A 27332-nucleotide genomic window follows, 5' to 3' on the forward strand; every position below is an offset into this window, starting at 1 on the left:
AAATCAGGAGTTGGATTGTTTTGTTGATTCCTTGAATTTAAGAATTGGTGAAGAAAATGTTAATTGGGTAGATTAAATTTAAAAGTGTGATCTGCAGACATTGTTTTACAGAGAGCCAGTTATTAAATACCTACCAGCATACCTGACTGTGTAAAAAATTAGATATTTCATGTTATCAAATATAGAAAAGCCTAACAATTATTCTCCTAAATATACATTTTAATAATAAATATATAAAGAAAGTAAATCTACAATGTCCATTGTAATTGGTTTTGATAGATGGAAATACTCTCATCACTGAACACAAAACCCATCAGAGTAAAGACTAATTTTTATTGGATTTGGCTATGTGACTTTCTTAGTTGAAATACCACATTGACAAACACTGTTAATACAGCAGCTGTTAATACAAACTTACAGTAAAGAAACATATTCCTTGCTAGCATAATAAAAATACAGAGAAACACACACGATTAAAATTAAATCCAATTTTATACTTTTTTTAACACTTAAAACCAACCTCTTCCAGATTTCCTGTTAACACTTCCCTTTGTGCTTTCAGTCCAGTTAGAAATTACAAATGATTATAAATCTTAAGAAGAGTCTGATACAAAATTGTACAAAATTGACCAGACCTGTGAAAAATAACTACCCTTTACAAAAACTGTAATTCAAGGTTACCAACATTAGTCATTTCCTGTTTTTGGCCTTTTTAAGTATTCTTGGCAATTTTCTCTATAAAAATAACATATACTCAAACAGAAAGCTGTGATTTTCAAAATACATTTTCTTTAGGTGATACATTTCTTGGGTGTACAAGGGGAATTCAAGTAAACAGTACTTGTCTCCTTCCTTTGTGGTTCACATTTAACAAAACAAAAACAAAAATCCTAGAATAAACTTTTTCAATTTACTCACAACATGAAACAAAATTCAGAAACAGCTGAAGATACAGTAAACTAAAGGCATTCAGTGTTACCCCTTGAAAATATTCTTATACGACAGAAGACAATTTATATTTGATACAGGCATATTTACAAGGTTATTACAACAATACCACAGTGCAGATAGATGACACTGTTAATTCAAGCCTTCAATTCTGAGAAGGAAAAAAAAAATCACTAGTCACTGTAAAACCAATGCCTTCTTTTTCTCTTTTAGAACTTCTTGCCTTTTCTATTTTTCTTTTTCTTTTCTTTCCTTTTTTTTGGGGGGGGGTATTTTGGGGCTAAAAAGAGTACATCTGGTAGTAGATTCAAGATCTTAGTGCTTAATAAAAATCATCTATATGTTCTTTAAAAAGACAATTTATGATTAGCAGTTTATAAATTATTTAAAAACAAAAGTTAAACTCATCTTGTTTGTGACTACCCATATCTCATCTTTCCCTTGAATACAGAAACCAAATGCATTATAGAATATATATTTTAAAAAAAAAAACATGCATTTTTTTTTTTTACAACAAAAGCTATTAATCTATATGTAGTAACAAAAGAGAATTGTTACCACAAGAAACAATAGAAAGAGTACAATATCAACTAGTTCTTTCTTCCATGGCTTAATTATGATAAATCTATGCAATCAGGCAAAGTAAAAATCACCAAAGTTTAAAAAATGTTATGAAATCATATCATTACTTTTATCAGTTAACTTATAGACATAGACAAGTTGGTTCAGTTATAATTTTTGTGGTTAAAGCTTCTTCACTGATTATGTGAATCAACAAAAAAAGGGAAGGAAATATAACTGTAATTACTCAAATCTAATTGAGCAGCTCATCAGATTTCTAAAATTTTTGTCATTCTCAAAAGCTATTCCTATCACAGCTAGTATAATATCAAGCGTCCTTTGTGACTCAACCATCGAGTACAAGGTATAGTCATGGAAGAGCTTAGGGTTAATGTGGAAATTCAATATTCTTGGGCCTCCTAGACAAGCTTAAGTTTCTCTTAAGTTCTGACAATGAAGCATAATGAAAAATACATGTAATATATTTGAAATTTCAATGTCTGCTGTTGCCTAACAAACATGAAGTTTTTTTTTTTTTAAAGAGAAGAAACCAAAAGGAAGGGCCCTTGATATTTTTTCTTCTCCCTTGCCTCCTAAATCCTATTATGAAGATTTGAAGTGTTTTGAATTTATTCTCTCATTACATGTTCAGTTGCAAGGCAGATATATATTTTCCTTCATAAAAAACTGAATTATCAATAGAATATCACAATCCTGCTTTTAAAAAAATGCAATCTGGACAAATGAAATCAAATTTAATTCTTGGTGGCTAACTGAAATAGGGGAAACTTTAAAATCCTAAATGTTTAAATTCCAGAAAAAAAAAGACCACATAAAACAATAGATAATTACAGACAATTTCATATCTTAAATACAGTAAAAATCAATGTCCTCAAACAGAATCTTCATAGGCTTCTTGTTTTGTGCATCTTGGAAATTGGTATTCTAAGAGAGTGAGACACTGTCTTGTTGTAATACAGAAAAGCCACTTCAAGGTTCATGAGACCTTGGTTCAAATAGTCAATTAATAAAAACCATGCAACCAAACAAAGAGTGAAACAGAGATTTCCATGTAAGAATGCAGAAGACATCAGTAAATTAGTTTTTTCACGAAGCTCAGCAGGTAGGGTTATTTTGAGGATTGCCCTTGGCACTTGCCTAGCAAGTAGGGAAATAGTGCAGTTTTAATAGACAGAGGAAAACAACAAACAGGACTGAAATGATATTTTGTCTATATTAAACTGGCTGATCACACAAACTATGGTAGTGCTAATCCACCAATTTGAAAGAAATTATGTTCTACTAGCAAAAAGTACCAAACATCTAAAGGTTATCTGAGGATAACAATACCACACAGTATTTTTTTCCCCTTAAAGCCAATTACATAGAGCTTATTAAGACTACAAATAACCAGAAAACAATCAGCTACCACAACACATACAACAATAGTAGCAAAGCTTCATATAAACCAGCAACTGGCCAGTAGATTTTATTTTATACCTTAAGAAAAAGACAGAATAGAAAAAGTCTGAGTTCCTTCACTAAAAGCTCTCATTGAAGACATTAAAGAGAGGGAATAATTTCCCAAGGATTCAAGCAAAGACCAATTATAATCCAAATGCAAGAATATATTATACAAAGCATCTCCATGGCCTTAGACTGAAGGGATGGTGAAGTAGCAGTGTCACAGATCACAACCAGAACATTTTATATACAATTTATAGGAATTTATAAAATAATAATAATGATAAAAAGGCCAAAAATTTCCAAAGTTATAATTTACAGAATATTCTGTACAAAAAGCAGTCCTGAAAGAGAAAAGAATCTTGCTATGCTCAAAAGAAGTCCATAGCAGTTGGTCTTCTCTTTGGAGGTGCAATAAGCAATTTCTTAGTCACAAGGGGAGTTTCTGGGGGTGAACTCGTAGGTGTCTTCAGCACTCCATGGAGAGGCTTCTGTTCAGGATTAAAAGCAACTCGAGAAGGTCCTGTTGGACTTACCAAGATACTTTTGTCAGTCTTCTTGAATTCTGTCAGAAACAAAATAGAGTCAAATGTCAAATGTTAAGGGAAAAGAACGAGGCTACAGCAAACTGGTTCACTAATGCAATATCTTTACAATGCTCTCAGATCCACATCTTCCTTTCTGGAGTAATCTAGACTTAGGTCGTTCAGTTTCTAAGATAAGGTGGAAAAGATCAACAGCTTGAAATAATTAATTTTGGGAATGAGGTTGTAAAGTCAGGAAAATGCTTGATCAAAATTATCATGTGTCACTTAGCTTTCACTCTAGTTTGAGAATAGGATAAATTTTAGAAGAAAAAGATTTTCTTCCATAGTTTTTTTATTCACTGCTTGTCCCAGTTTTAAAGAGTCTGAAATGAACTTTGCCAGCAAAGGATGTGTTCTAAAATACACAATATCATCAATATTTCCTTTTTCAAAAGAATGTCTTAAACTCCTCCATCCCCCCAATTCAAATCTTCTGACTTTTTTTTTTTTTTCCTGTTTATTGTCGTAGTCACAGTAGGGGCAGCAATTGAATTATTTTTTAGTATCTGAATCCCACTGCTTATGTGGATATTTGAGAATGATATAAAAGCTCCTGGAAATGAAGAGAAAAACTAGAAAAGTCCAAGATTATTCCTTTATTGCTTTACAAAAGTATAGTTACTAAATGGGAATAATCCATTGGAACGCTTACCTCTGTTGGAGGAATAGGATAAAAAGTGGAATCTCCTGACCCACTTTGTATTTTATATACATTTTAATAAGATGCTTTTCAGGGCAGATATCCAACTCTTGAAAAGAGAATCTAAGTCCAATCCACATATAGTCTGCATAGACTTGAAATGAGGTCCCCATCCCCAATAGTCACACCCTCTCACCTGCAGTCATGTTTTTGTTCAACCCAAAAGTGACCTTTTTGGAGCTGGATGATGGTTGCTTGTTTAACTGTAGAAGAAGATAGAAATAACAAGCTAGGATGTTTAAATCAGTTTTATAAAATATTTTTGATGTCTAAAATTTTTCATCACAAGAGTGGCAAATGTCTATCAGTACGAGAAAAAATTATACACAAGGAATATCGTATCTTGGATATTTAAGTTAAAGAAGTTCCTGTCTCTCTGCCTAACCTAAAGGAATACGAGGAAAATCAAGTTATCTCACTAGGAAAGGCCACAGATATAAACTCTTCAGTAAACACTGAGTACAAATATCACTAAGATGAAAACCGGCTCTTGGGGAGGAGGGGGAAGATTTAATAACTCCTATTCAAGTCTAAGAGTATAGAAATCTTAACTTGGAGATGATTATAACCTCATGGAATTTATATATCTAAATACGATTCAGAAGAGCTACAATTCTATTGTAGACATTTTAAAATATCATTTCTTCTTATAAATTACTATGGTATTTTTAACAAAATGGTTGAGGTATATACTAAGGTTTGACTTAGGCTAAGGCATGGTCTATTAATTTATTATTTTGTTGTTCACTTATTTAGTTGCTAACTTTGTATGACTCCATTTGGGGTTTTCTTGGCAAAGATACTGGAATGATTTACCATTCCTTCTTCTAGATGAGAAAACTGAAACAAACAGGATTAAGTGACTTGACCAGGCTTATATACTACTAGTATCTGAGGCTGCACCTAAACACACATCTTTCCGACTCCAGGCCTGGTAATCTACCAGTATCTGCCTCCAACTACACTATATATCTGCCCCAACTTCCCTATTACACTATAGTATATTAATTACACTTTATTAACATACTATATATTAAGAAATTGCAAAGATGATACACAGAACAAAAGAAGGCCTTCAATTATCTGACTGGGAGGAAACTATCTTCACCTGAAAACAAGCCATATTCCACAAGGCAATAGAAAGAGGCAGGGAAGTGGTACTGTCTATGTATAAGTGTATATATATATGTGATATACACATACCTTCTTGTACTGCTTATTTTTTTCAAATTCTTTAAATTAAAAAAAAATTTTCCAATAATATTTTTCCAAATACATGTAAAACATACGTGTCAATTCTTTTAAACACATTTCCATATTTTTCATGTGTACAAGAAAAATCAAGCCAAAGGGTGAAAACACATGAAAGAAAAAAAAAAAGGTGAAAATATTATGCTTCAATCCATATTCAGGGTCCTTAGTTTTTTCTCTGGATGCTGATATTTTCCATCCTAAATCTACTGAAATTGCCCTTGTATTGCTGCTGCTTTTTTTTTTTTTTGGGAAACAATCGGGGATAAGTGACTTGCCCAGGGAAACACAACTAGGAAGTGTGTGGCCTTTGAACTCAAATCCTCTGGACTACAGGACTAGTGCTCTTTGAACTGCACCATTTAGCTTGCCCCTCTAGTACTGCTTCTTGAGAACTATCCTAATACTTTTATTATTGCATATTCAAGTTTCTAGTGCTCTATTATTCCTAATCGGAATGTTGCTAAAGTTTGGGCAGCATCCAGGGTTTTAGTTCAGAACTTTAATACAGAAAAGGCAATTAAAGGAGATTACCTAAATGCTGGGTTACATCTGGTTATCTGGTTGTATAGGAATACCAGGTGCTTTAGTGGGATAAAGGTTTTTATTAAAAATGCTCAAAGAGAAAATAGGTAACAAGATAAGTATCACTTTTGTGTGGAAGCTCAGGCCAAAGAGATAGGCACTGAAAGTTATCATCCTCTTTCCCCAAAAGGTGCATATAGATTTGGAATATTTTTACTTTCTGCTGGATAAGCCTTTTCAGATTCCCATATGATGCATCAAAGAAGTTGTCTACTGAGGATAGCTAGTATTGATGAGCAAAGGAAATTCACTCCTTCTAACCATTATGCCTAAAGGCCCAACATTTTATGAGTAAATCATCAGTTTTAAAAAAAAAAGTTTGGTTTTCCTTTCTTCAGAAAAACCCTAGATATTAGTTAAAACAATAAATAATTCTTAATTTCTAGGAATCGCTATTTTGTGGACTCCTATATTTCTATCTTATGTGAATGGTTGTGCTGGTAAATGTTTAACAACTGACTCCTGGATCTGGGGAAATCTATATTCAACATACTGAGAGAAATAATTCATTTCAATTCTTACTCTATTCCAGTCAGTATTAATCAGTTTGATGTGATTCTATGAGGATAGTGATTTTAAGTTTTGTGTATTAGGCCCCAGAATTATGAGCTGAGTATCAAATACTATAAATACAAGATTCTGGAAGAAGGGAACATCTCAGATTGTGAGAAAGATCAGAGGTGCACTTAATTAGGGGGGACCATAGACTCTTGAATAAAGTGACATTTGCTCAAAGTTCAGCCTTGGTCTCTTATTTTAAGTAGCACAATTTTAATCCCCAAATTAATAGCACCCCAGATAGGATGGTGATGCATGGACCTCAACCTCTTTTGGCTGGTCCCTGCAAGGAACCCAAAAAGAATGTGCACATTAAGTTGAATTTTCGCCAATGGCTCCCTCGCACAGACAGTGGCCCCAGGAGGTTGGATTCCTCTGGATGTCTGCACCCAAATGCTCTGAGTTCGAGTCAAGTCTCTCCAAGAATGGTGACTGCTTTGATATATTTTAAATTCATATTCTTTAAGACAGGTTTCCAGTTGGGCCAAGAGGGACTGTTTGAATCTGTGACTAATCTGTCTAAATTTATAAACTCCAGAGCACTCAAATTCTATTTTTATAAAAAACTATATGGTCATAATTTTAACTTTTTATACACAGACTACTTTCCCCCCCTTATTTTTCTTAATTCCATTTCATTAAGACTATAGAGATTCTGAACTGGAATTGTTCATGTTTAATCAGCTAGCTACCTATCTAATTTTAAAACTTCTTGTTGGCAGGGTTGAAATAAGATTTTTTTCTTTGCCTTTAAATTCTTTTTAACAAGGAGTAATTAAACCATTTTGTCATCAATAGAGAAATCCCTCAAATTGGTTGAGATATAACTTTTAGTGGCTCATAGTGGGGTGAGGAACATATCTAGAGGACTCTATGATTGGTTCCTGGATGGGTTTGGAACAGTGATTTTCCAATCACATGGGGGAAAGCAATAATTTAAGCCAGACTTGATAAGTCTTAGGGGAGAGATTCTCTACCTCAAAGATAAGCTAGCTGTCAAGACATGTGATCATCCTGGGAATAATTCCATGCTCTTTTGACCTGAAAAAGCTCATTTTAGTTTTACAGAGATAAGAAAAGGAAAAGATATTCACTTATATTCCCTTAGAATTAAGTCAATCATTAACAATCAGAACTAAAATCTTAGTAACTTCTACTGGAAAGTAGAAATTTTGCTGAATATTCACTTATAAAGGATCTTTAAGCCCTAGATCAACTAGAGTCTAGAACCCTAAAGGTTAATCCTAGAAATTAAGAATTGGAAATATTAGAGAGTTTGCATTTTAAAAATTGTTTTATTAGTCATGAGATATGTTCAAGAGAGAGTCAATGAAATAGGAAGTAAGGGAAGTGATAAAATAAGAGAAACTTAAGGAACAGCACAGGTGAATTTGGGATAAAACTCTTGTGAACTTAAATAATTTAACAATTCAGAATTAAAAAAGGAAACATATTTACTAAGCTTAAATAAGTTTCAGTAGTCATTTTGGGGTATGAATCAGTGAAATTGATTTTAATTTCAGTGTAGAATAAAGGCATACTCAAAAACTGTATTAAATGTTGAGATAAGCTCATTATATATAGGAAGGAATTTTTTTTTTTATCATTAGAAGGCATATAATAAGAAAATTTTAGAGCATCTTCAGGAAACAATAAAAATGGGGAGAACCGGAGTTCAGATACCTATTTGTTGTTTTATTGCTTTTAAACAAGGAACCTTAGGATACTATGCAAGCCCAGAATGAAACTTCTGATTGAAGCCGAGAATCCTAAAGTGCTCCCAGAAAAAAAAGGAAATTTGTTTTGAAATCATAAAGCAATTGGAGGTAAGTGAAGTTTAATGATACCACTGCAATTTAAACCATTGTTTACATAAATTAGAAACATTGTGGAACTTGTTAAGAAATAAAATGGTTAGTGAAAATAAGTTCAAAATGTATAAATAAGGTTTTAGTAAGAGAAAGAATGAGTCGATATTGAATCAAACAAGAATATGTATAAAAAAAGATATAGAAATAAATTAAGTGCATGTACACCTAAATAGAGGATGCTCAAATTAGAAAGGATCAAATTAAAATGAGCATGTGACTAATAAAGGCTTAAAATGCTGAAATATTGAGGGAAAAGTAGAATTTGCAAATTATTTAAAAAATAAAATACACATCATTTTGAGTCGCACAAAAGTGGGCAAAAAAGGAAGCAGAAAAAAAGTCACATTATTAATCCAATCTCTATTCAGAGAGGTTTTCTAGTAGTGCAATTCCTGTTACATTCCTGTGTCACAACTGGGTTTTGGTCAATTCCCTACACATTTTAAACTATTACCAAAAATAGATTTAAGCAATTTTCAAGACAGAAAAAGTCTGGCACATGGCAATTTGTTGCTATACTAAGTCTTGAATTCAGATATAAGTGAACTCTGAATAAAAGGCAGGTAGGTTCATCATTCAAAGGAAATGTCATGTGCCCCTGCATTCCGAGGACTGCCCCTGGAGGATGTCTATCCCTTGGAAAGAAGTGAAGGATTCTCTTGACCTATCCCCATATATTGCTAATAAGACAGTTTCCCACTTGGTTAATTCTGAGGCTGGCTATGAGTAAGGAGAGAGATACCAAGATTTTTCAATTGAGGGCCTCATGATATAACAACTAAAATTCTCTGAAGTTTTAGGTGAATTATGTATTTTAATGTATTTTTCTTGTAGCTCTATTTTATATTGAGTATATTTTAAGTCTTGGCAGCCTGAGACATAGATCTAGAAGGAAGAAGCCCCTTCAGAGCTAATCTAAGAATGTGACTTATTTTAAAAATATAAAATTAAATACCTTGAACTTTTTTTTATCTATAACAAAGATATGTAATCTTTAATAACTGAATCCACCTAACACTATGAGGTTATGATTATTCCAATTTGCTTTTAGAGGTTATGGAGCTGTAATCGATATTATTCTGAGTCTAATTCTAGGTATGATCATCAAGGTATCCCATTAGGCCAATGATCCATGATATCATTTGTGAATGATATTCACAAATTATGGGTAGTGTTCTCTTGGGGAAGGCTGTGAAAACAACTCTTGGCATAAGCTGAGATAGGCTTCTGACTAGAAGCATACCTAGTATGACATTTCCTCTTAAAAAAATATCCTATCAACATATTTTAAAAAAAGGGTGGGTGGGAGGGAAAGACCCACATAGTGCAAGAATATTTGTAGCAGCTTTTTGTGGTGACAAAAAATTGGAAAATGAATGGATGGCTGAATAAATTATGGTATATGAAAGAAAAGGAATATTATTCTATAAGATGAACAGGCTGATTTTAGAAGTTTGTAGATTTACATGAACTATGCTGAGTAAAGCAAATAGAACCACAAAAACATAGAAAAAAACTGTGTGATGATCAATTATGATAGACTTGGCTCTTCTCAGCAATTTAGTAACCCAAAGCAATTCCAAAGTTTATTGGAATTTTTTCCCCCCCTTTATAATTTTTTCCTTTTGTTCTGATTTTTCTCTCCCAACATGACTCATATGAAAATATGTAAAAATTAAATGTACATGTATAACCTAAAAAATAAAAATTTTAAAAAATGCTGTGTCACTAGTTCCCTAGTAAAATCTCATTTTCCTAGGCTGGAGATGAGCAGCTAAAAGAAAATAGCTAACAGTGATAAATATCAGTTGGTTTTAATAAATAGTGCTAACAAATCTAGGTAATTATATTTGCCAAGTATAAAACTTGTGCTGAGGATTCAGAATGTTTTAATTTTTCAGTTATTTGAATTTTTCAAACTAAAAATGTTAATTCTCTGGTCTAGTGATGTTTATATTAGTACTATTTAAAGTTTGAGTTGGCTCTCATTACCTGACTTTGTTACTGACATAGCAAATTATGATTATAATAAGATTTTTTTTTTTTTGTCAGAAATTTTTAACAGGGAAGAGGAATCACTGGAAGTGATCTGAACTAGAGAAGCAAATCCACTACTAGTTGCTCTGAAGCCCCATTTATGACAGCATTCCTAAGTGGTAAGTTTTACACAAGACTGCATGTTTCAGAGGCTAGACAACTATATGAGATGAACAAGCAAGCACATCTTCTGCAAGATTATCCTCTCCACAAACAACTCCTAATGTACCTGTTCCTGAGCCCACAGTGATATGAAATTAGAATCCTCCTTTTCAGTCCCTTACTTCTGCTTTGCTCCACCACTGAAAGCAGTGACTGATAATTCTTTTGGTCAAGGACCTCAATGTATTATTTTCCTCCACTTCTTATATTATATCTAGATCTGTCTGTGCTACCTGCAGGAAATGTTGCCTCTCATCACCATAATGGGATGACTGTTTGTAAAAATCGCTTGAATTGTTTTTATAAACTCAAAAGATTTCCATAACTTTTATGCAGGGCAAGCAATGCTTGTGTTGCTATGCTTGAACAAATGCCCTCTAGCCCTGATTTACATATTTTTTCTTTTTTTTTTGACCTGTTTAGCTCTGAAGTACTTGTCCCTCATAATATTTAGTCAGTGAGTCACCTCAGACATTCATTGTATATTGAGTTAATGTTTAATCAAATAGAATGGAATCACTATGTGATAATTGTGCCCATTTTTCATCTTCTCGGTTGTTACCTTTGGATTGCTCAGGAAAAGGATTGTTCCCTTTTGGTTTTCCATCACTCATAGAAGACTACTCTTCATGCTTTTAGACAGTAAAGCTCCAAAGGACAGATTTTTTTTCTATGGATCAGAGGGCGGATTGGGGGGGGGGGGGAATGTGAAAAATAATCCATTTGGACCCCTATACTATTCCAATTAGTATTAATTTGGTATGGTTCCAAGGAGATATTAATTATAAAATTCTTTATTTTAGGCTCCAGAACTGTGAGCTGCAGATTTTAAGTTCATTTGCTTAATTATAAGAAGTTTACTGGAGATCCTCCATCCTTGTTTTTCTTTGTCATAGTAACCAAGTTCAATGTAGTGGAGGTGACACTCATTTACACAAAGTCCTCCAAGTTATTTTGTAACTCTGGACCATTCTCTCTTGTCCAACAGGAGCAGGTGACCATCTTATAACGACTTAATTAGTGGAGATCTTCCATGTTTCACTCAATCTGTGATCCCTTTCCCCCATTAATCCTGTCATTTTGACCCTCAAGAGCAAGTTCTATCAACCATACATACTATGCTTCTTTTGGATATTTGGGTATCAAACTCTATAAATACAAGATTCTGGAAGAAGAGGGCATTTCAGATCGTGAAAAAGATCACAGGTCCACTTAATTAGAGGGGACCATGGGCCCTTTAATAAAGTACTATTGGCTCGGAGTTCTTCCTTAGTCTCTTTTATTGTAGGCTAGATATTTTAAAACTCATAACACTTAAAATTTAATATGCATCTACAACATTTTCCCCATCACTTTCTTAAGACTAGATAATTAACAAAATAATAATTAAACCCTTATTTGTAGTACTTGCAAATTTTCAAATTATAAAATCTTTGAAAATTCAACAACTACATCTCACATGAATTTGGTTCCTATTGGTCCCAGAATATTCCTATCTGTACATTTCCTGTTTTTATTCAGGGCAAAGAGCAAGTTTCTGAATGCCTCAAACTATGTAGCAAATATAAGGAAAAGCAAAGACAGATCTCTTTTTTGATGTTTTGCACTGATCCATTCAAATTATCTAATGAAGATAATTCTTCATTATGTCTATATCTCTCAAGACTTTTGTTGTGGTGGTTGTTTTTTCACAGGTTTCTTTGCCTGGGCCTGAGTAAATCAGATGGAAAGAGGTAGTTCTATCAGCCTTTGATAAAATGTTTAGACTATCAGATAATCAATTCACACTTTATAAACTAAGCTAGTTACCATTTTCTGACTTCCCCTTCAAGACTGCCTTTGAAATATGTGTGTGGGTGGGGTGGAATAGTGAAGGCGAGGAAAAAGGGAGGGAATAAATCAAGCAAGAATAAATTGACTCTCCAAATTCTATGTTGTCCATAACTGCATGTTTAATAAGATATAAAACCAGAAAGTATTTAACTACTGTCCTTTATAACATCTTCCCGTAGTAAAATGCAGAAATAAAAAAAAAATTGATCTTTGATACTAAATAAAACTTATAAAATAAGCTAATTGTAAAGGTAGGTAGAACAAATTATAAGGAAAGCTAATAAACTCAGGTATCAGAGATTATTTTTGTTCATATGGGATAAAGGCAATAGATACACACCTCAAATCAGCCAAATTTTTATTCCTTGGAAGTCATGCCTTTCCTTCTTGCAAATGACTGACAAATGTCAAGAAAGAAAACTAAAGACTCAAACCTATTTAATGAAACACATTATTTCCATTCAGTACTAAGGTGGCCTTATGGCTATTAACAAACAGTTCTTATTTAATGATTAAATTGCACAGAATGCAACATTTTAGAAATTTTGTTTCTAAATCTTCTTAACCTTGTTTCTATGAGGTGAAACAGGGATATAGTCTACATATCTGGTAGAGAGATTGTTTTTTCTTTCAACACTTGCAATCAATAATCCTTTATAGGTTTAGTATCCAGTCCTAGTCTTCCAAGTTAAGAAGTACATTGAAGTGAAAAAGAGTAGAGTTATTGACTTTCTAGTATATTAAGGCTTCTCAGTCTACATATGGTACTATCATACTCTAGCAAATATTAGAATTTCATTTTGCATCTCATCTAGTTTTCTTTCCAGTCTACTGTTTTGTAGATCACTCAGTCCTTGATGTTTTCCAAGGACATTCATCAGAGAAGGAAGAATTAAGTATAGAATATTAAAGCCTTTTTGTTAGTGCTGTTCAGTTCTTTCAGTTGTACTGGACTCTTTGTGACCCCAATTAAGGGTTTTCTAGGCAAAGAAACTTAAGTAGTTTGTCATTTCTTTCTCTAGCTCATTTACAGATGAGGAAACTGAGGCAAACAAAGGTTAAGTGACAGGTCTAGGGTTACACACTAGTATTAAGTGTCTGAGGCTGGATTTGAACTCAGGTCTTCCTGACTTCAGACCAGGCACTCTAGATAAATTACATACTCAAACACATAAGGAGATATCTCTAAGATTCTTTAAAATAGCTGTAATAATGAATGAATGGAGATTTGGATTGCAATTTACAAAATAAAAAGACACTACTACCTCACCAAGCTGACACTTGAAGTTATCTAGTAGTTTGGAAAAAATATACTGAGGGGTAGGAATAGGAAAAAATAGGTCTTTTAAGGGGACTGAAACATAACTGTCAATCAGTTTCAGTGTCTAACCCATTAAATCTATTTGCAAAACTATCATCTGTCACACAAATTCAAATGGAGTTGAAACTGACCCAACCCTTTTCTCTTCTTTATTTCTCCTTTCCCCTTCTCTCTTTTGTATGCTAGTCAAGCCAAAGTTCTGGGAAGATCTAATCTCAATACCATCTTCTCTTCTAGATGCATATATATTCTCTCATTATCAAAAAGATTTGTTGTGGGATGGGGCGAGTATCCCAAAATGCATGCACGTAAAATGTAGACTTATCTAAATACATCATGGAATCAAAGACTAGTCTAAAAACACTCAGGAACTATTATGGTAATTGCCTCAATTTAATTATTCTTTAGCTACATTAAAGAATAATTAGAATTCTACTCAGAGGGACACTTCTTGCCCCTTCCTAAGAGGCAAACCAATCAACTCTTACTCCAGCAAAATCCTGTTCATATGTTTCTTCTTTCTTAATAAAACCAAAAGCTACATTAAGTGACTTCTTCCACTCCACAACTGCACAAAAAGTCAGCCACACCTGTCTAGAAAAATAAATACCCTACCAGAGAAGGAAAAGGTATACCTGTATTTGAAGTAAGCATTTGTATTTGAAGGCAACACTGTATTTGAAGTAAGCAAAAGTGGAGGATTCTTTGGAGAAAGACTCAAAAAAAAAAAAAAAGTGGACTTTGTAAGTTCTGGGAAATGACTGGAAGTAGTGGGCAACAGTTAGCAGTAGAGTAATGCCTTCCCTATTTGCTTTACCAAAATAGCCCATGCCCAGGCCTAGAAAAGGCCCCTACCACTTTCCTGAGATGCCAGAGAGGGCTCTGAAGAACCAAAGCACTTTAATGTCCAAGAACTAAGGGTCCTAACCTTGAGAAGTAGAGGTTAGCAAAAGAGACTTGGGGTGAGCCTGATCAGCAGGTCAAGTCCTCTCCCCATCAAAAAGTCTCAATTCAGGTAACAAAGCTGGAGAGAAAAGTAGACCAAAGACATTGACTAGTATAAAAAATTATTACAAATGTAAAGTTACCCCAAGAGAAGCTAGCAAAATTGTAAGCTGGCAAAGACTCAAAGAAAAAGGATATTCCACAAGGACTACATGAATACTTAGAAATAATGAAACAAGAATAGTTGGAACTGGATATCATAACTCTGTAGTGGAGTTTCCTGGCTTTTTCCTAAAGGATAGTAAAGTGAGTGCTGACAGAGCATGAGTGATAGCAGGTCAAAGAATTAGGACTTTCAAGGATAGAGTTAAGTTTACAAATGAACTGGTTGACCATAGGGTCAATATTTCAAAGGGAGAAAAATCAGCCCAGAGTAAGGGATGAAAGACTAGAAGACAGGAACTAGTGATCTCCCTGAGAACGAACAGAGAATTGAGAACACAAGGGGTCATATGTCAGAGGGGAAAATTTGGGAATGAAAGATCATGGGGGTGACAGAGTTGCTCATGATAGTGATGAAGAGATCTAACCCATGGTCATCCTTTTTGAAGACTAAGATATATTAAACATATGAGTGGGTTAAGTGAGCTAAGGAAAATGAATTGGAAACCCAGGATTTTCAAAGGACATCAACATGCATAGAGAATTCCCTAAGTCTGAGAATGGGGAAATGTTGGAATCTTTACAGAGTGTTAAGCCATTGGAGTTGATTTGATCTTAGAGATATTTGGGGCCAGAACTTGAAACAAGGTACTAGGTGGAACTGATAGAAACAATGCTTGTGTTCATACCTCTAGAGAGCTCATAAGTATCTAAGTACTCAATGGAGTTCACACGTTTGGAAGGATGCAGGACTTAGTAGGGCTTAGTCCAAATTCACACCTCCCTTTAGGGCCAGAGAGCACTCTGGGAGATAACCCAGAATCCCTCTCCCTCCAGAAGGCGGAGTTAACCTTTGGGAGATCACATATATAGGGAGCTTTTGAAGCTTGAGCTTAGTTCTTCTTGTGGGACTTTCTGGAGTTAGTTACTTGAGGAGTTACTAGAAACTCTGGGAGCTCGAGAGAGATTTACTTGGGAGTCAGAGAGAGCTCTTGGAACCCACAAGCCCTATCTTCGAGGCAAGAGATTCATTGCATCTTCTACCTTGGTGCTGGCTGGAGGCTGAAGAAAAGCAGAGGCAGAAGCCAAGGACAAAGCTGCAAGATCTCTTGGAGCCTGGCAGAGAGATAGGCCTCAACTAACCGGGATAATTTGTAAGGAGAAATAAACGTTTGCATTTTTACCAGCTGGCTGCATTTTGGAGTAATTATTCAATTGTAATTGAAACTAAGGCTGCCTCCAGAAAACCACCACAGGGAATAACATTCTATGTCACAGACAAAAATACTAGATTCTTTTAGAATTCATGCTTTGAATATCCAGAGACATGGCTAGTTTCGAATATGGTTATTATGTAGAAAAAGTAAATCAGAGAATAGAAAATTTCTTAAGTCATTAAATTAGGGGATCTTTTTTTTTGGTTGATTGAGAGGAAGTGCATTTTTTTTCTGACATGGAACTGTGATCAAGCTCATTAAATCGTTGCCAAGTTTTAATTCCTAATAAAAATAACTTCTTTTTTAAAAAGTGAACAGACAAAAAATGAAATAAAAACTCAAGGAGAGAAATGGAATAAGTAGCTTATTAAAAAAGGAAAATTGTATTCGAGAAATAGCCTCCTTGAAAACTAGAATAAAGCAAAAACAACAACAACAAAAAAACACACAACTTAATAATTTCATGAGATAGAGAAATCTTAAAGTCAAGAGACTGAAAAAAATTTAAGACAACTGATATAAAAAGGCCTGGTCTGGGTGTGGTAATCTCTACTACTGGGAGAAGGTTGAGGCTGGTAAATTTTCTTGATTTTGGATTGCAAGAGGGCTAACCCAAACAGGTATCTGAAATTGGACATCAATATGGGATGTCTCTCAGAGTGGGGGTCTACCAAGCTGTCTAAGGATGAATGAATCCACACAGGTCAGAAATGGAGGTCAAAATTCCAGAAATACCATACCCTAAATTTGTAAAAAGTCAATAACTGTATTTCAATGTGGTAAAATCCTACCTAATTTATATACTTAAAAACTATTCAAAGAAGTTTTAAAGCTTTTTATCAGACTGTGAAAGTAGTTTAAGATAGAAAAATGTTTAAACTTCTTAAAGAGGCTCATGGAGATATATCATAGATGAACCTAGATAGTCAGAATATGGCCTAAACCTGGGGAGGAAGTCAGGGGATGAAGACAAGCAAAGCAGACTGCCCAATCCAAAAGAGCCAAAGACTACCCTGGATTTGGCAAGATGTTTCAATTCAGGAAATAAAGCTAGAAAGATTAATAAACCAAAGATGACCCCAACCAACAAAAGTAAGAATTATTGCAAATCTAAAAAATTCTCTTAAGGAAGGAAAGTGTAATTGTTGAGGAAATTGAGGGGATCAGGACAGCAAATGGTTAATTGAATAAACCATACTGACTTCATTCTGGCTAACTCTGTTCCCTTTCTATTCATTTATGGGTCTAGTCCAGCTTCTATTTTGTGAGAAAATTTATTCAATTGTGGTAATTGGGTGAAAGGCTTACTGAACTTGAATGATGAGGAAACTGAACCATCTCTCCTTCTTGTTTAGAAACCCTTAACTAAGGACCTAGGATTATGCCAATTAAAAATCTGGTCAGATACAAAGGAATATCATCATAATTATACATTTCAAGAAACTCATATGTCTTATCTGAAAACTGGCCCCATGCTGATCATTTATTGTTTCCATGTTCCTTTGATTGTTTACAGACACTTGGAGTGGGATGCTTTTTTTTTTTTTTTCCTGAATGCAGGGAATTGCACCTGTTCATTTTCCCCCTCCTAACTTGCAAAGTCCCTAATCTTTCATCCACTTAGAAATCAGATTGACTAATATTGTACTATTTTCTTTTAATTAACTGATTTTATTTGTTTAAGGTATAGTAAGCTGTCTTCTTCTGATTTTGAAGTGCAGGCCTAAACTGAGGAAGGGACATAATGCTGATTTTAGGCAACTGGCATACACTAAATAAGCTGATGTGCTAGGAAGATCAATCCTGTGTTTCCTCAGTCATTTCATCTCACACCCACTACCACCACAGTTTGTAAGAACTGCAAGCAGAAATTCAAAGGAAAAAATGGATTTACTAGAAGGATTGCATGAATGCCTAGTAAGAACAAATAGACTAAATGAAAGATACTGAGCTGTTAGAAATGTAAAATGAAGGCAGAGAGAATATACCAGAGAAGTTCCTTTATAAAGGAACTTCCAAGTAGAAAAGTCTTAGAAATCTTGGAGCTAAAAGTCACAACTCCCATGTCAACCTGTCAAAAGAAAAAAAATTCAACTTGTAAATACTACATAGTAGGCCAAGTACTAAGGAAGCACAATCAGATTTTCACCTGGTACCTTCTACTATATAAAGAGAAACTTTGAACACAATATTTCAAAAGGCAAAAGATATAAATAATAATAATATATTATAATAATAATTCAACCTGCAAAGGGAACTATCTTGTATCTCCTAAATTCTGTTTTGTTTTCACTATGACCTCCAATTCCTCTAACACTCAAATTCTTTCTCAAGTTATCGCCCTTGCACTAAATATACTCTTTTCCTTTTTCCATCATGACCTACTGGTGAACTAGTTCACTCTTATTCTGCCCTCTTCTCTCAAGTCTCTTAACAAAGATTTTGCCCTGCCCAAGTTTCAGCTTTAGATCACTCTCACCATTCACTCTTTTCTTCTACTTACATGCTAATGAATCAAGCCAGAGAAAACCATGAAATTGTGTTGATTGGGTTCCCTACAAATGTTACATAATCATTACTTGCTCTGTAAAAAGGCTATCCTTTTAAATTCTATACCTCCCATTCATCACAGCATCTTTTCCAAACTTCACTGAAAAAACTTGAGTCAAATCACTAAAAGCTCCACCCCAATCATTTTAATAATATATAGAGAGAGCTTACTACATGCCATGTACTGTTCTAAATGCTTTACTATTACTCTGTCATTTGATCCTCACAACCACCTTAGGAGGAAGGTGCTAGCTATTATTCCCACTTTATGGATAAGGAAATTGAGGCAAACAGAGGTTAACTGACTTTCTCAGAGTCACACAGCTAATAAGCTCCTGGGGTCAGATATGAACTAGGGTTTTTCTTACTTCTTAAGTGGTACTCCAGTTACTGCACCACCTCAATGTTCCTATCACTCTTCCTCTATTAATTTCTAATCCTCACATTAACAGGTAGCTCTTTCTTTTTGTTAAGATCAACCCCAATGCATGCACAAGTTATCCCAATTCATCTCTTCTTCTCTACTGCCACTTCTAGCATCTTCATTTACTTTCTGTCTATTGTCTGATATTTCCTATTGTCTAAAAACAAGTCCATATTTTCCTCATCCTCAAAAAATTTTCCAAACTGATCAATCACCTCTAATTATTCGAAATTTCTTCTTTCTTTTGCGGCTAAACCCTCTGAAATGGGCATCTACAATTGTTTTTATTACTTCCTTTTTTCTTACTCTTCAATATGACTTCCGACCTAATCATTCAGATAAAATTATTCTCTCTGAAGTTATTAATCTCTTTAATACCCAAATCCAATGTCCTTTTCTCAATTCTCATTCCCATTAATCTATTGGAGCTTTTGATATTGTTAAATCATCCTCTTCTCTATACATTTTCAATTCAACTATTCCGTTCTGGTTCTCCTTTCTGATTACTACTTTTTAGTCACTTTTGTCAAATCTTCTATCTGATTATGTCCACTAACCACAGGTGTTTTCCAAGGCTCTGTCTTAGGCCCTCTTCTCTTCATTCTATAATATTTTACTCATTAATTCTCAAGGATTCAATTAATTATTTTCATGTGGATGATTCCCAGATCTATTTATCCAACCCCAACTTTTTCCTCCCTGATCTCCAGTATAACATCTATTGGATTTCTGGAACTAGATGCTTTGGAGACATCTTAAATGTGGTATGTCCAAAACTGAAGTTATCTCTTCCTTCCCCCAACTTTCCTGACTTCTTATAATTTCTCTATTATTATAGTGGCAGAGGGGGAGAAGAGAGGGAACCATCATTCTTCACATTATCCAAGCTTGATTTCTCACTCATCTCATCCTGCTCATATCTACATAGCTGCCAAGTCCTTAACTTTTATCATTTCTATTCCCCTCCTCCCCCTACCCTCTGTCACCACTTTTATGCAAGCCTCATTGATTTTTTTAAAAATGTAGGTCTGACCATATCATGTCCCTATCAGACCTCTAGTATTCAATAAACTGTAATTCTGGGATCATTCTGTATGATTTTTAAAATCCTTTATAATCTGGTGACACACTGGACTTCTTGCTGTTTCTCAAACACAATATTTTAATCTTTGGCTCTGTACATTTATTTTCATTAGCTGGAACTCTCTCCCTTTTCAAATTTCAATTCAATTCCCACCTTCTGCAAGAAATCTTTCCCTGGTTTTCTTAATCTCAGTATCTTCCTTCCACAATCATTTCCAATTTGTCCTGCATTTATCTTGTTTCTACATATTTGTTTGTATTTCCCTTCCATGTTAGGCTGAGAACTCCTTGAGAGCAGAATAGATTTTTTTCTTCTTGTTTTGCCCTTATATTTTCAGTACTCAGCACTGTACTTGTCAATAGTTAGTACTTAATAAATATTTGCTGATTTGAACTCATTGCAAAGCTGGGTATAATCTAGGGTATAATCTACTGAGGGAAAAATATAACTTTATTAAAGGACTTTCAAAAATATCTCTGATAAAAAGACCAGAATTGACTAAGAGCTCCAAAATATGAAAACAGGAGTCCAGAGAAACTTAGAAAAGTAAATTTATTTGAGCAACTTAAAGTTGTATGATGTAACATCCTAATGGGAGAGAAGAAACAAGTTTTCCTTTAGAACCTAAGAGAGTTAATAGAGAAAAAGAGGGGCCTCTGTTCTGAAAAATTAGAGAGGTAAAAGAGAAGGAAGAATAAAAAAATGCATTAGTTAGTGTAGAAAGGAAAAAGAGGTTATTTCTGAGGTGTATGAGAAGAAACATTTTCAAAATCATAAAAGGGGTGTGGGAAAAGATTAATTTCACTTCTGATAGGGGAGAATTGAGTGTTGTATAGAAAAACATCAAACTCAATAGGAAAACAGGTGGAAAGAAAGGTGGGTAGGCAGTGAGATAAAGAGGAAATACAATATTAGAGTAAAGTTGCAAAAGAACAAACTTCTTCAAAGAGGGAAAAAAAGGGGGAAGAGAAGGGAATCAAATCAAATCTAATAGAGTGCCTTACATAATCTCTGAGACAAGTGGATACTGGCTAAACAAATTGTTGCATATGCATATAATAGTGTTTTAATGTGCCATAAGAAATAATCAAAGAGGATTTCATTTTAGGTAGTCTATACAGAATGAAGAATGAAGCCAAATAATAATAACAATTTATATAAGGGCAGCAATATTGTAAAACAAACAAAAAACCAACCAAAATCAAAAAGCCAACACTACTTTTAAAGAACTGATTATGAGTAATACCACCTTATAACAGATGTGATATTCTGGATTTGACTTGTATGTGGAATAACTTTTGACCACATGACACATTAAGGCCAAAAGTAATTTAGTATTTGATAAATCCCCAAACTCCAGTTTCTGGAATAAGAACTCACTATTTGACAAAAATCATTGGGAAAATTGGAAAATGTCAGAAACCCAACATAGACCTATATATCATAGCCATACTAAAATAAAGTCCAAATGGATACATGTCTTGGACATAAAGGATGATACCATAAACAAATTAGGAAAACAAGGGCTAGTTTACCTATCAGATCTTTGGAGAAGGGAGGAATTTATGACCAAAGAACTAGAGAACATTATGAAAGGCAAAATGGACAACTCATTGCATTAAATTAAAAAGTTTTTGCACAAGCAAAATCAACAGAAACAAGATTAAAATAGAAGTACAAAGCTGGGAAAAAATCTTATAGCCAGTGTTTCTGATAAAGGTCTCATTTCTGAAATAATTAAAGTCATCTATAGTTATATGAAAAAATACTCTAAATCATTATTAGAGAAATGCAAATTAAAACAATTCTGAGGTATTACCTCACACCTCTCAGATTGGCTAAGGTGACAAGATAATGATAAATGTTAAAGGGGATGTGGTTGAAAATTAAGACACTAATGCACTGTTGGTGGAATTGTGAAATGATCCAACCATTCTGGAGAATAATCTGGAACTATGTCAAAGGGCTATAAAACTGTGCATCCCTTTGGCCCAGCAGTGCCATTACTGGGTCTGTATCCCAAGGAAATCATAAAGGAGGGAAAAGGACCCACATGTACGAAAATGTTTGGAGCAGATCTTTTTGTGGTAGCAAAGAACTGGAAAAGGAATGGATTCCTAATTGGGGAATAGCTGAGCAAGCTGTGTTATGTGAAGGTAATGGAATATTTTTGTTCTATTAAGGCCTGGAAAGATTTACATAAACTGATGCTGAGTGAAATGAGCAGAACCAGGAATACATAGTACACAATAACAGCAAGAATGTGTGATGATCAACAATGAAAGGTTTGGTTCTCAATGGTTCACTAATCCAAAGCAATTCCAGTACACTTCGGACAGAAAATGCCATCTGCATCCAGAAAAAGAACTAAAGACACTGAATATAAATCCAACACATGCTATGTTCATTTCTTCTGTTTTTTAATCTCTCCCATGGTTTTTCTCTTTTTCTCTAATTTTTCTCTCCATGATTCATAAAGCAATATACATTAAAAATAAATATTTTTTTAAAAGGCACAGAAGAAAATTGAAATTCGGAAGGAAGCACAAATAAACCAGGCAGTTTTAAAAGTCAAGTGCAGAATATATTAAATGCTTTTTAAAGAAAAGCAATTAACATGAAACGGAGATTTCACAATGCCATATAGAATTCACTTTTTGTGTTTTGTCATATGTACACATACAATCTCTTTCAGGTATTTAAATGTTTAGAATTTTAGAAACCCAACAAATTATTTAATAAAAATTTTTTTACCAACCAGGTGTGCACTCATGCTGGAAAAAGGTAGTTATAATAAAAAGGTTTAAAATGTAGACAAGTGGTATTTGTTGCTCAGCAGAAGTATCCACAAATAAAAAAAATATTGAACTCTCTGGATTCCCTAGGTGCCATAATTCTAACCAAGTCAAATCTCTTGTGTTTCAGTTAGAATTGTACTAATTTCCTAGTGGGCTGTTTCTGTTTTCACTGCCTTTAGCCCATTGATGCCAGTTTAGTTTTCTTCATCTTTGCTCTGTATTTGCATGAGTACGGATAATAATTTATCAAACTTGTTTTGGACTGGTTGCTCCAACCTCAAAGATTCAAGATATTCAAAAAATAACAAATTTTTTATGATCTAGAACTAACAGGTCCCATTTATCTACCCTAGTTCCTAGAATAACCTGAGTTACTATGGATAGCAACCAATCCTTTCCCCAAGAAAGGTCTAGGTTAAACCTGATCCAGAGTTCTGTTGTGAGATGGTTAGTTTTGGCAAAGCAGAATGAAAATATTTGGGCTTAATGTGGTAGAATACACACACACACATACACAAAATATTAGATTAAAATGAAAAATTCTACTATACCTGAATGGTGGGGCTAGGGGAAGAGATATTAACGCTGCTTTTGGATTTTCTAAAGAACAAGGGCTTAGGTAAGGTTGTATTTTCAAATTTCACAAAGTCATTTTCAGTCTTTAGCTTCTTTTTCTTCAGTGGACTAAAAGCTGCACTGCTTCCCTATGAGGAAAAGGAAAAACAAACAAACAAACAAAAAACCATGATCTTAACAAAGCAGTTCAATCAAATCTATGTACTCATCAAGTAGAAAAAGACAAATCAGGATCGCAGTACAGATATCTAGAGGAAGAGCCCCAAGAGCAAGGATACTGATAATTAGAACTCAACAGTTCTAGCAGAGTTTTACTTATCTCCCTTTTATGGCTTTTTAAAAATGGCAATAAAGGATTCATTGCTTTATTAGAACTCAAATTTCCATATGCAAAAAATGCATACTCATATGGCAATATATTCACCACTAGAACTGAGGTCATATTGATAGGTCAAGAAGTATCAAGATATTATTGATGAGGAATTTCTTTAAGCAGTTCTCACTGAGCTGCTCCTGCAGATCTAAGTTGAAAGGGAACAGGGGCTACTACTCTTTAAATACAGCCCAATACCTACTGGGAGACATGTGAGAAAAATGTGGCCATATTTTCAATTACAAACATATACTTCCTGGAAAGGAAAAAAAAGCTTCCCTAGACCCTGGCAACCCTTTAATCTGTAATGACCAAGTTTCCTGAAAATAAGGTTTGTGTTTCCTTAAACTCTTTATGGTCTAGTTTAGGCTCTTCTCATAATTCTATTAAAATGACTCTAACCCAAGGGTTAATGATCTTTCCTCAGCTACTCTTTATATCTGACCTGTAATACTAGACACATTATTACCTACTTCTCTGCTTTTTAAAACCTGCCTCTTTTTTGCTTTTTCAGCACTAAAAGACTAGTTTTCCTACTTCTTTCTTGGTTTTTTAACATTGACTGGTAAGAGGGAGAAGGGAGAAAAAGAAATGGTGATGATACTAAGAGTAACTAAGCCAAAGGGAAGGAGAAAAGGAGGTGAGGGAGGGCAGAAAAGGTAAAAGGATGGACCAGTTTAGCCTGGGTTCAAATCTTGCCTCTAACCCTTAAGAATTAAATGATACTGAACGTATTACATAATCACTAGGTGACTCAGACTTGGTGCATGAAGAAACTTACAGGTTGTATTGTTTTTGTTTCTTTTAGACTTAGGATTCCATCAATCAACAAGTAAAAGTATCTAGTATGTTTTAGGTACTGTGCTAGGTGTGGGGATACAAATACAGGGTATCCCATTACTGGTTGGTCAGAGAGGAGAGGGAAAAAAGGTTGGGGAAGGGAAGAATAAAGCAAAGCCACTAATGGAAGACGGAGTGGTTTTTGTGAGAAACAGAGGCCAGTTTGTCTGGCTTACAGGAGGGGGAAGCAAGATCAGTAGGCAATGAATCTGAAGAATTTGGGATCAGGTTGTGAAGGGGTTTAAAAGAAGAACAGATGAATTGATTTTTTATCTTGGAGGCACAACAGGAAATCATTGGACCTTATAGAAAGTGTGTCACTTCTATACTTAAAGATTGCAAAGCTAGTGTTTGACACACTATGCAAAACTAACTCTGCATACATATATTTCGATGACTTATGATTTCATTGCTGAGGGTATTCTCTCCAAGGAGGTAGTTCTAAGTTTTCTGACTTGGTAGATCTTTGTGACTGAAAATTTTATCACTCTGTGTAGAAGCTAGAGTAAGAGGGTGACAAATGAGCCATCCTTGGAATTCTACTCTGAGAGTTTCATATCAATTCAATCAAAATTTGTTAAAGGCATGGTAGTGTGCCAGATATTGGGGATAACAAAAATAGATGCCATAGAGATGGTAATCTCAAGTAGTTTACATTCTAATAGTGGACTACAAAAAATTTATGATGTAAACAGAAAATTATAAGCTTATGGCTACATTTTATTTATTGACCATAAAATAACCCAATGCCTGTCAATGACAATGCAGTCATTTCAGTGAACCATAGTAGCCAACTCATGACATTTTGCATGTAACTGGGTTTCAATCTGATGCTAAACCACATCTTTCATATCTTTCATATCACAATACAATTTTAAAAAGCACAACTTTGGAAGTGTGATAAAAATATGTTGACATATTCTTAAGTACAGATAAATGTGTAAAAATGCCAAGTGAATGACACAAATAATGAGTTATTTAAAACAAGGCAATATTTAAAGAACAAGACTATAGCCTTGTTTTTAATTTATATCTGATATCTGTATATAGAGTGCCAGGACCATAAAAAAAAATGACAATAAAACCATCCACCCATCAACATATTAAGTTTTTTCCTCCAAGTGCAGAAAAGACTCACGATTGGTTGAGTTAATGACAAAAAAAATAAATAAATAAAAACAGCTTTTAATTTAACTATACATTTGTATCATTTTGTAGTCCACGGAGCTATTATTACATATGGTTATTATTATTGACACTGAAATGTAAAGTGTGAGCTTGTTTCATTACTTCTTCAACCTAGAGGCCCACAGCAAACAATCACAACAAATCCTCCAAGAGAAAACAAGGAAGGCATTCTGGGGACTCTTGCAGAAACCAATTCTGCCCCCAAGAATCTGCTTTTCTTACCGTAGACTGGATTTTCTTCAGCTCAGCCTCCAGGGCTCCATTAGTTTCCACCAAGTTTAATACCTCCTTGATTTTCTTCCTCTTTTTCAGAAAGGCAACCTTCTGGTTAGGCAAGCCAACCGGTTCAAGGCTATCCAGCTTTCCCTTTTTTTTCTTTAGCTTGACACTCTGAGTCAGGAGGGCTGTGCAATCCCCTTCTGCAGCTGAACTATCGAGTAAGCTTTCCTTCTCTGGCCGAATTGCCACCAATGGGGATAAGCCATTACTACTGACTGTAAGAGCCCCAAGTTTCCGTTTCTTTTTCACAATTTTGACCCCACCTGCTGGGGGACTGCTATTGACGGGCTCCTGGGAAGCACTGCTACCTGGGCCATTTTGAACAGCTGTCTCAGCAGGTGGCATTCCCATCTCTGCCACTTCCTCAAGGACCTTTAAGCTTTTCTTTCTTGGCCGTTTCCTTTTGTTTTGTGCATTGGCAGTTGGGGGATGCTCCACCCCACTTTCCTCAGCTACACCAAAAGGTGCATCTGTTTCATTCTCGGGGGTACCTTTTTTGGGGTCTTTTTTCTTACATGGCTCAGGTTCACTGTTCCCATTTGGTTCAGGAGGAATGAAAGCATCACCTGAGCCTGAATTTTCAGGATGGGAATTATTTTTTTTTTTCTTTCTTCGTTTTCTCTTCTGAAGGTTGCATTCACTTTCTTCTTCAGCTGCACTGAATTTCTTTGGCTTGCATTGCCCTGCAATCAAATCAAAACCAGTACAGAAGAATCTCAATAGATAGACGAGACCTCAGATAGCACAGATTCAAAGGGAGACACAGAGATCTTATTATCAAGGAAGGGGTTTTTTACCCTCTCTCTTAATACTACACTGTAATTCTGCTGCGTGGTTGGTATTTATCTTGTGAAAGAAACCAGAGAAATGTCTGTATTGGTATTCATATCACAAATGAAAACTGGGAATGCCTTCTTTAGTCTGCCTCAGGAATAGCTGATGATTATCTTTCTTCTGAAAACTGTAATAAAAATGCAACTATTTTCATAAATTGGTTTTCTTGGGGTGATTTTAAACC

The 27332-nt window shown here is 34.6% G+C and overlaps 1 protein-coding gene across 3 annotated transcripts in view; it reads right to left on the minus strand.

The window, feature by feature from the left end:
* Positions 1–313: 313 nt before the first annotated feature.
* The window catches only part of RRP1B (ribosomal RNA processing 1B), a 78191-nt gene continuing 51172 nt past the window's right edge, over positions 314–27332 (minus strand). For all 3 annotated transcript variants that reach the window (XM_031959214.1, XM_031959215.1, XM_003763388.4), the window contains 4 exons: positions 26258–26997; positions 23610–23762; positions 4397–4463; positions 314–3538 (listed from right to left, as the gene is read on the minus strand). In XM_031959214.1, coding sequence (XP_031815074.1) covers positions 3345–3538; positions 4397–4463; positions 23610–23762; positions 26258–26997 — 1154 coding nt within the window. In that variant the 3' untranslated portion in view covers positions 314–3344. The remainder of the gene's footprint in view (positions 3539–4396; positions 4464–23609; positions 23763–26257; positions 26998–27332) is intronic.

This window comes from Sarcophilus harrisii, chromosome 3 (genome assembly GCF_902635505.1).
Source record: "Sarcophilus harrisii chromosome 3, mSarHar1.11, whole genome shotgun sequence".
NCBI lineage: Eukaryota > Metazoa > Chordata > Mammalia > Dasyuromorphia > Dasyuridae > Sarcophilus > Sarcophilus harrisii.